The sequence below is a fragment of the Mandrillus leucophaeus genome, unplaced genomic scaffold (genome assembly GCF_000951045.1).
Source record: "Mandrillus leucophaeus isolate KB7577 unplaced genomic scaffold, Mleu.le_1.0 Scaffold757, whole genome shotgun sequence".
NCBI lineage: Eukaryota > Metazoa > Chordata > Mammalia > Primates > Cercopithecidae > Mandrillus > Mandrillus leucophaeus.
In genome coordinates, this window is record NW_012108219.1 from 952,267 (window position 1) to 963,220 (window position 10,954).

At 40.3% G+C, this 10,954-nt stretch overlaps 1 protein-coding gene across 1 annotated transcript in view; it reads left to right on the forward strand.

The window, feature by feature from the left end:
* The window catches only part of BBS9 (Bardet-Biedl syndrome 9), a 527,217-nt gene extending 516,509 nt beyond the window's left edge, over window positions 1-10,708 (forward strand). Inside the window, exons 21-22 of the mRNA XM_011966349.1 lie at window positions 9,804-9,914; window positions 10,130-10,708. Coding sequence (XP_011821739.1) covers window positions 9,804-9,914; window positions 10,130-10,161 — 143 coding nt within the window. The 3' untranslated portion in view covers window positions 10,162-10,708. The remainder of the gene's footprint in view (window positions 1-9,803; window positions 9,915-10,129) is intronic.
* The last annotated feature ends 246 nt before the right edge of the window (window positions 10,709-10,954 follow it).

The following is a 10,954-nucleotide window of genomic DNA, read 5'->3' on the forward strand; positions in this document are numbered from 1 at the left end:
CCATGGTGCACATATACCTTTGTAACAAACTTGCACGTTCTGCACTTGTATCCTGGAACTTAAAGTAAAATTTAAAAAAGGAAAAAAAAAAAATTCACAGAAATGTTGGCTTTCCAAGATGGCCCCTGAGCACAGAACAGAAACACACACACACACACACACACATTCATATGTGTGTGTGTGACTATTGATATATATATATAAAATATATAATTTATATATATATATAAAATCAAATATTTATTTGAGATATATATATATCTCAAGTAAATCAAAGTATTAGTCAAAAAAATTCCCACCATCATAGCTTTACCAGTTGGGTGCTCTTGAGGAAAAGAAAAATTAAGTCCAAGTGAGTTCAGACTGAGCCCTTTGGTCTGAAGTCCAGTGTGGAAGACGAGAGGTCGTGGAGGATGGATCAGAGGAAGTGCAGTCCCACTTTCTTTCCATAACATTTTGCATTTTTTCTCCACTGTAGCCCTTGTGTAGGTCCTTGTCTGTGTTTATCCATGATTCTTCCTCACTATAACTCCTAGTCTGGTTTACGTTTTTCTAGCTGCTAATATGTTTTGTATGATTTACAGTTTTGTCATTTACACCCTTTGTAAATCACCTCTAATGTCTTGTGTAGAAGTGCATACACAGAAGGATAAAATATGTTATGATCCGTTCTTTCTCCTCCCCTTTGCTTTTCATCCTGTCTCCCTCTCTCCTGCCCATCCCCCTTCCTTCTATTCTTCCAGTTTGCCAAAAAGTGTCTAAATACTCAGCCAGTATTGCTACACAAGCATACAGCAGATGCCTGGCTTTTTATAGCTTACATTCTCCTTGGGCTAGAAAAAAAATATTTGAAATAACTGGAAAAACTAACAGAGTAGAGAATTATCAGAAAATTTATACATGTCTGTGTACCTATGTGCATATATATGAATCATCTCTCTCTCTCTCTCTCTCTCACACACACACACAGAGTGAATAGGCAACGTACAGAATGGGAGTACAAAAATTTTCTCCAGTTCTCTCTCTCTCTCTCTCTGTGTCTCACACACACACACACAGTAAAATTTCTTCAAATGAATATATTTATAGAGAGTCTCTGAGTCTGAGGGAAGCTTCATATTTAAGATAGTGTGATGTTCTTTTCAAAGGGCCCATTCCTCACACTGCACATGAATTATAAACCATTGAAATGAAATCTCAAAAAAACGCTTTATCCATCAAGTAAATCATGATCCAAAGAAAAATGTCACTGGTGTATATTTTTGAGGTTTCTGCTGTTTTTAATTCTTAGTGGCAATTCAGGTCATACAAACAGAAGATTCTTTGGCAAGTCAGAACAAGGTCTGTGGTCATTTGTGATTCTCTAAAAGTGTCTCCTTGTCTGATTCCTCTTAAATAGATGAAGAAAACAGAAGAAAAGATTTTCTCTTCCATGAGGGAATGGAACACTCTCATCCAATACCCAGTTTATTACAAAGGTCACTATTACAAGAAAATAAACCAGCAAAGTCTTCAAATATACCCACAGAACAGCTTGCCAGGCCTCTGGATTTTCTGTATCATTGAAAGGAAGGACTAGTTAGGACAGCCAACTCACAAGCAAATCCATTAAGATCTTCCTGGACAAAAAAAAAAAAAAGAAATGTTATTGAGAAAGCCCTAGTGCGATAGGAAGGAGGGGAACCTGCGCTAACTCTGGGACATTTGCGGCATCAGTTCCCCTCTCTGAGCCTCTATCTTGATATGTACTACATGAAAGTCATTAAACCTAAAGCTACAGTTCTTTGATTCCACAAAAAAAAAATGGTGCAGAAAGTGCATGTATACAAAAAAAAAAATAGAAGGCAGGAGGTGATAAAATGCACAGTGTGCTGAGCGTGATGCTGGGTTTACATGATCTCATGGCATGCTCACAGTCAGCCTCAACATCACCCCCTGTTTAAAGACGGGGCAACTGATGACCTGCCTCGGGTCCTACAGTTAGGTGCAGCTTAGTCCACTACTGTGATAACTTGAACTCCACCATCCAAGACTTAAGCCTTGTGCTTTGCCTTCCATCCTTCAGGGGCCTCTCCATTCACTGCCCACTTGGCTTCACTTTTGATAGAGGAAAAGAGAAACTCCTGGAGACAATTGTAAAATATTGGAAACTCTAAGAGTTTATGGGAGAAAAAACAACCTTCTTTAAGAAATTCCCCAGTGTAATGATAAGAAGAACATCAGACAAATTCCAATACAAAAGCATCATGCAATATACCTGACTAGTACTCCTCAAAACTGTCAAGGCTATCGAAAACAGAGTCTGAGAAATTATCACGACCAAGAAGAGCTAAAGGAGACGTGACAATGAATGTTATGAAATATTCTGGATAGCATCCTGAAAAAGACAAAGAATGTTAAGTAAAAATGAAAAAATCTGAATAAACTATGGACTTTAGTTAATAATAATGTATCAATATTGGTTCATTAGTTGTAACACATGTACCACACTAATGAAAAATATTAATAAATAGGGGAAACTATGCAGAGGATATGTAGCAATTCTCTGTACTATCTGCTAAATTTTTCTGCACATCTGAAACTATTCTAAAAAGTAAAATCTGTTAGAGAAAAACTTTTTTTTGTTACCCAACAAGAAAGAACATTTGTCACAGTTGGACAAAAACTATGCTTTTAAACTTATGATAATAACACTATAAGATATTCTCATAGTAATATTGTAAGATAAGACATCTGGCAGTGTTAAATGCCTCTAGGAACTTTGAAAATTATGATACTGTATGCAGAGAAGCTTTCCATGATCCTCAAATTAGACCAGGGTTGCCAAACTACTTATGGCCCACAGGCCAAACCTGGCCCAACACCTGTTTTAGTAAATAAAGTTTTATTGGAACACAGCCAGTGCTCATTCACATTTATGTATTGACTATGACTGCTTTTGCACTATGACAGCAAAATGGAATAGTGGCACCAGAGACCAGATGGCCCACAGAGCCTGAAAAATATTTACTATCTGGCCAACCGCCTGGTTTAGGCTATTTGAATTACAAAGTAGGTTTTGAGGCAAGGAGGCTCAGCTAGGAGGCCTGATTCACCTGGGGTAGAATCAAATTTTGGAACCCAGCAGATCAAGTAGCAGGAGAGATATTACGCAGGGCTTGAGTAAAATAGATTAGCCAACTCCTGAGGTGGCCACCTGGTTAAGGTTATCAGGCACTTTTCTATTTGCTGGAGAGCTGTCTTTGGCCCCAGGGATATATCAGTTTGTTTGAAACCTTCCCTGCCAAACCCCCACCTTAGGGACTTTATCTTGACCTGTTTACCCTACTCTTCTTTTGGTGTTCCTGACTTTGGCCTGAAAATAGTCAGGACTTAGTTGTGTTTCAATGTGCCGGGCACTGTCCACATTCATCTCTCTCCCTTATGAAGCAGAGCTATGTTAGTCTCTTAGAAGATGCAGAAACTGAGACTGATTTTAGTGAAATAACTTGCTTAAGAAGGTCACTTAACTCGTCAATGTGGAGCCATGAATCCAGACTTCAAAGCATAACCTTAACCTCCCTATACCATCCCCACTGTCAGTGCTAGAACCCGGCTTGCGCTAGCTGGTGAGACCCAATTGCTGAATTTTTAGAAATTTTGTGAGTCTGTTGTTAAATATATAGGCAGTCTTAAAAATTGTATAAACTTACAATGAAATAAATTATATAAAAACAAAGATAATACAAACTCAAAACTTTTCCTTCCTAATTATTTTACTATGGTTTACTATTATGTATTCTCTTGAGGTTATTTACATCTATAAATCTGTATGGTGAAAATACTAGATAATACTGTGCTACTACACATCTCTGCCAAGCTGTACATTTGGTGATGTCATTCTAGTTATTTGAAATTGGCCATAGTGGGAGTATTCGTCCCACAGAGATGAGTAAATACTATAGATTGGCGCTTTCCTCTTTTTTCCTGGAAAGCCAGCTGTTCTACATTTACCAGCATACCACTGCTTACCTTGCATTCCAATTTTGATCTCCGGTATTCTAGATGACAGTCACATTTGTTTCTGCTTCACTTCCTATCTTAACCTTTGAACTCTACCTCTTCCAGTTAACTCTACAATAGCAACCTGCAGAGAGGGCCTAAGCTCCTTTCGTTGTTGTTTTTTGTTTGTTTTTTCTGACAATGGATAGAAATATCTTAGTGTAATTCACCTGCTGACAAAATATGTACCACTTTTTGAGGAGGAAGTGCAGCCATTTTATAATTTGCTTTTGAGTGTGGAAACAGGTTAGAGGATAGCTAGAAATCCCTAAAAATCCTAGAGTTGTGTTATCTTTATAAATATAGGGCAAACTCCTATTTGTTCGAAATTTTAAGTGAGATTTTTCTACTTAAATAAATTTTTGGCTGGCTAATGATTGCTATATGTATGAATATGTTATCAATGTGGAAAAGTCAAATTTTTACAGCAAAGTTTAGTTAACACAAAGGGCCATATACATAATTTGATTGTCAGCAGTTCAGTCATAGGCCCCATCATGAAGTGCCTCAAACACATCCTTTTTAACATCCATTGATGTAGTCTCCAATTTATTAACAGTTTTGTTCTTATAAACAGTTTTGTTCCAAATGGTTCTATGCTGATTGTTCAAAATTCATTATATATGGTTCATATTATATAATTTCACATGAGTTAGGTTTCCAGATTAGTCCAGAAAAGTTTTTAAAGCAATAACTTAATTGTAATAGGGCTCTATAATAAAACTATTATGTATAACAGCAATATTCCATTGTGGAAATGCATCTAGATTTCTGACTCAAGATGCCAGCTTCCCTTAATTATATTCCACCTAGCAGTGGTGAGGGGAACCTAGATATCCTGCATTGGTGGGAGAGGGAGATTGTTCTGAACACCATGACCACTAGAGAGAGAGCTGCCACATCTAGTCACTAGATGTATGACTAGAAAGAATGAACATAGGTTGTGAAAGCCCATTTTGTTGCCACAAGGAGTTTGCTGGTATTTGAACCTTAGATAAATAGGAATTTGCTGTATTATTATTTTTAACCCTAATTCTACATATCACATTTATTAAGTTAGACCATCTCTTATAGTTAGTGCTACTCAAAGTATGGCTGAAAGACTGGCCTCTGTCTGCAAACTTTTTGTTACCTGACATTCACAAAGTGTTGAGAAACTTTTGTAACAATTGAAAGGGTGTTTTTACAACTGTTGAACCTAATTCTAAAAGGTGAAAGCTGATGTCCTATTCATTTAATTTTTCTACTAGTTTTTTTTTTATTCATTTCTGTTACATTTTGCAAAAGTATTGGTTTAGATAGATTGGAAATTTGAAAAGCAAGTTTTTTTTTAGAAGCATCACTGTAATATATGGAGAGCTGGGTTGCAGTGGTATAGAAACTTGTGTAAGCCTTAGCAAATAACATAATCTCTTGGTTTTATTTAATAAATTGAAACTGACTCTGCATAGCTAAGTCAGAGATGCAAGAAATGTAAAATTTGTATTTTCTTTAATAACAAGAGGGTAGGGAATTCAGTCTCTGTTATTATTGCCCACCCTTGCCACACCCCACTGCATCCAGGGAGGCTTATACATGGGGCTCAGAAAATGAGGACACAGTAGCTACCCACAGCCTCATTGCCTGAGCCATCAGTGGAGTCAACTCCAGGGCTCCCTGTGGCTAAGGCTGGGGCTTCTGGTGCCCAGTCCTTCTGTGTCCCATGCCTCCATCTCTGGATGATGTCTTGTTACCTTGGGCTGTGGGCTGCTGCCTCTGAGGCAACCCTGGTACCAGCTGTCTCTCACTCTCTCAGTTCCATCTCTTCAGGGAGCCCTGGCTATGGAAAACCAAAGCTGGAAAGAAAAGTATTTCCAGGATACTTTTATTAATGGGGTCCCCATTACAAACTTCCCTGGAGGCAAGGGGGCACAAAATGGCCTAGGGTAACATTGTAGGAAAAGGGGCAGGGGGAGGGCCAATAGAAGAAAAGCACACATTGCTATCAATACATTTACCCTTGCGAAATGAGGGCACTGAGCCCTTTGTGACAGTGTTATTTGAGGATGGAGTGAGTTACTGTACTGAAAATGCAAGGTAGAGTGCTCAGCACACAGTAGGTCCATGGGATTTGAAGTCCCTTGCCCTCCTCGAGGTGAGACGCTTGCCTGATTTTCAGGCCAGAAGCCTGCAGTTCTGCTTGTCCTTGCCTGCGGGCTCATTTGTGTCACACTTGCCATTGTGTTTGGATGACTTCCTCCAGCTCCCTTCTCCTTTTATGAGATGAACTCTAAGCCAAGGGTACTTCATCTGGCGTCCATGGAACCCAGACTTCATTTCCATGGATGACCTCAGAGAGTTTCAGTTTGTTTGGAAGTTTTATATTTTATCTGTATTCTTTTATTTGCTTGCCCTTAAATTTTTAACAAATATATATTTTTTCCTAGGAAAAGTATCAGATATACTCATCTGTTGTTTCTTAACAGATGTTAATTTAGTAGATGTGGGGATGAGGCCTGAGATTCTGCATTTCTGACAGTCTCCCAGGTGATTCCTGTTTGGCTGATGTGATGATCTCATTACATGAGCAAGGCCAAAGAGGCCTTCTGAATTTGTGGATTTGCCTCCCATTGCCCATTAGCCCATGAGCTACCATTTTCTTTTTGCGAGATACTCAGTCATCAGAAGCAGCATCTGAAATCCTTATGATTACATGTTTCCATGCCATAGCCCCTTGATCTCCCAGTGTCTTGACCTCTGCGTGCACATCATCCTAGTTCAGCATGGGTGAAAGCATAAGTAATTGCACACCAGGGGCTATTACCATCCCGTTCACCTCCAGCTATGGAGCGCCTAGTGCTTACAGATGGGTGGGCAGTCTAACTTCAAAATTCCATTGTGAAGACCTACTTTTTACTATAGAACTACTCCCAGTATCAGTGATTTTCTCAAGAGGACAGAGCCTGGGGCAAGGACTAAAGTGATGGCTGTTTGAGAACACAAACCCAGGGAAGGGAGGGTGGGGACAAAGGGCAGCAACCGAGGGAATATATGAGGTCATGCAGAGTGGTGCTGCCTGCATCTGGGAGTGCCTCTTTCCAGGAGCCATGAAGATGGTGAGCAGGTGCAGCTACGCAGCACTCTGCCTTTTTTTGGAGTCCTGTAAAAGAGAACTAATCATCTAGCATATACCTGGTTGGTGGGGGCCCAGGGAGAATTCTCTGCTCAGCTTTGGCTTCTTTTCTTTTCCTATGATACACTTGCTGGGCAGGATGCCAGAGCCCACCACCATTGTTCTTTCCAAGCTGGAAGTGGCAGACACTCTGGGTGTGCAGTTGGACAGTCTGGCTACAGGAGGCATCCAAAGAAAGGTGGTGGCGCCAGGCACGGTGGCTCACGCCTGTAATCCCAGCACTTTGGGAGGCTGAGGCAAGCGGATCATCTGAGGTTGGAAGTTCGAGACCAACCTGACCAACATGGAGAACCCCCATCTCTACTAAAAGTACAAAATTAGCCAGGCATGGTGGCACATGCCTGTAATCCCAGCTACTCAGGAGGCTGAGGCAGGATAATTGCTTGAACCCGGGAGACGGAGGTTGCGGTGAGCCGAGTTCATGCCATTGCATTCCAGCCTGGGCAACAAGAGTGAAACTCCACCTCAAAAAAAAAAGAAAGAAAGGTGGGTGGCATTCCCATGCCAAGGTGCCCTGCTGTGGGTGTGAAGTCTGAGGAGGTGCATGCAATCTGTGCCCACTATAGCACCTGCGGGTTAGAGCACCAGGGCAGGGCACCTTGCCATCTCTGTATGCAGGACAAGGCAAAGAGAAGAGAGGAGATTACATTCATTGTTGATAATCTATAGCAACTGGCTTTTCCTTTTGAGCCCACAGGATAGATAACTGGGAAGTCTTCTATTTCTGTTTTGTCAAAATACTGAGTCAGCTGGAATGAAAGGGACACTAATTTATCAGTGGAGACCTGCCTCTCCCCAAGCACGTGGCAGCTGTTTTAACTGCTCATCAAACTCGCTCTCATCTGTTGGCTCGTCTCTTCCTCCCTCCTGGAGTTGTCTTGTGTGTGAAAGCAGCTACATGAGTACAGCATTCCTGGCCTCCCCTACCTCCCTCTGTCTCAGGGATGGAGAAGTGACTTTTCTGCCTTTTTTTTTTTTTCCCCAGGGTTCTGTCCAGCAGGGAGCACATCCCTTCTTTCTGCGCTTCCCTGTCATTAGTCTTCCAGGTCTCCCCCCAGCCCCTGCCACCACCACGTGTATCCTTTGCCTTTTTTCTCAGTTGGATGAGTGTAAAGAAGGAGAGGAAAGGAACTGGCTTTTGGGGCCTCTCCAAAGGTCTCAGCCCCACCATGTGACCAGACTGGAGCTCTGTGACATTGGCAAGTTACTGAATCTCATTGAGACCTCAGTTTTCTTATAAAATGAGAATAATAATAATAATATCTATTTCATGGTATAGTGTGTAGGAATTAAATGAGATAATATGGGCAGGATTTCTAGCCCTTAGAAAGTACTCAATAATGATAGTTCTGGTTACTGTGATCTACAGGCTTTGGAGAGATTAAAAATAAGCCTGGTTCTCCTTCTGGATAAGGCCCTTGTCATTTTCGGGTATGACTGGGCAAGTTCCATTGCATTGATGGATAATTCTAATGTTTTCTATTCAGGGAATCTTGGAGGATAGCTCTAATTCTTATTTTATGAGTGTGGAAATGCGTTTCTGTCATTTCCCTTAGCACTGATTTCTGTTTCAGAGTTGATGCAGAGGCGTGGATAGTAAGGTGTGTTTTCCTTGAAACCTGGGATCTTGCCACTTCCGTCTCATTTGAATGATGTGGTTTTGAAATCAGTGCTGCTGATACCCTCTCTTTCCTCAGAATGTTGTGAGCTTCATAAACCCCCTCATGCATAAAACCAAACTTGAGGGCTGAGGCTTTGGACTCTGTGTGTGAGAAGTCTCAGAAAAAGAAATCACACTTCATTAACAAGAAGAATGGCTTTGGAAAAAAGCATGTACAGTATACAACATGTTAGTACATTTCCAGGAAATGATGGCAAATCAGTCAAATCGAGTTGCAGATGTAGTCAGGAAATTCTCTCATGATTGTGAGTTTCCCATACAAGATTTTGGTGGATAAAGTCAAATGAGTTATACCCAGTACTTCAAAAGCACAACAGCGCCAGCTCATCCTCAAGTCACCTTTGGATTGAAACCTTCCACAATGCAGTTCATGACTTTGCTGTTGAATTATGAAGTGTTTGTGTCTGTGCTGTAAGGTGTTGGGATTCAGGAATAGAATCAAATTCCAGAGAAATGCCACCACAACCACCGTACCAGAACACCAGCAACCTTTCTCTTTGCTCAGGGAAGCCTTCTTTTCCTCATGGTTCATGGGCTTTGCTTCTTTTATAGTTTCTGATGCTCTGGTATTAAAGGAAATTCGTGCTCAGGGGCCTTTATATTCTGGATATCACATATGCTATAGGTTTTGTCCTTTCTGACTTTAAAAAGGATAAATTTAAAGACAATACTGTTGCTGCTGTTGCCAAGTCATAATCAGTATAATATGTCTTTAGGGGCAGTAACTCATTCCCAGTATTCTCACCAAAAAGAAACATTTAAGGTTATTCTTTTCAGGCCACTCCTGAAGATTGTTGTCACGTCATTTATTATCTTTATGATCAGTGTGTTTCCTAAGCTATGCTTGCTGTGTAGAGAGGAAGATTTTCTTACACATTGCTTAAAATACTGTTTGTATTTTTCCACTAGGTGGTTGTACTACAATCCCAGAGTCAGACCTCGAAGAAAGATCGGTAGAACAAGACTCTACAGAACTGTTTACCAACCACAGACATCTCACTGCAGAGACACCCAGGCCTGGTAAGAGAATGGGTGGGCTTCACAAGCACTAAGTCGGAAGCAGTGACAGTCTGGTCAGTTTTTGTCATGCCAGAGAGTGTTCCACAAAGCTGCTTGTTTTCCAATTCCTTCATTCTTCCCCTTAGCACCGGTGCAGCTGAAATTGATCTTTTGTGTATTCCTGTCATTATTCAGACCTTTTCTCTCTCTTTCTCTCTTACTTTCTTTTTTTCCAGAAGTTTCACCCCTCCAAGGAGTCTCGGAATAATCCAAGTAGAGTTGTTTGGTTGAGAGGAACATGCCCGTCTCAAGGCCGAACCCATGTGAACCTCATGCCAAGCACAGATATAGGGCTGGCTCAGGTGCTTCCTAAAGCTTACCTTCCTGGAGATGACACTGCATAGAGAAGGGGGTTGGGACTTTCTACGTCACTAAGAGGACTTGTAACACCATGGGGGATGTCAGCTGAAATTTGTCTTGTTTTGCCAGGAAAGGAAGTAGTTGCCTTTGGTCATCCGTGTGCTAACAGTCACAGAATACAGTGAGATGACATAGTTTTGGGATAGTTTTTATAATGCAAAGATTCAGACCCAAAATAATTTGATACCCCATTTTTTCACAGAATTCTTATATAGTAAATGTATCAAGTTTAATAAAGCATCTCATTGTCAAACAATAACTTGGATTTTATTTATAATTAGAAGGATTTATGAGTGATTGCTCTACATTATTTCTTCAAAGGAAAAGAATTGAACACTTTGCTACTCCCTGGTAAGACTTGAATGTGATTATTTTATAAATAAAAGAACCACTATTAAACTTACATATGATTTGTTCTATTAAGCTAAACATGGAAGAAGGTAAGTTTTCTAGTATTGTATGAAAATGTTTAAATATTTTCAGGAAGCTAGTACATTAACATCTCCTTTTCATTACCCCATTGGGTGACACCAATCCAGGTTATTAAAGGATTCACACTTTATTACAGTTAAAATTTAAGGTTTTTTTAATGTAAGAAATGAAAGAAACTTTGCCAGTTTCAAGTTCAAATTACAGTTGTG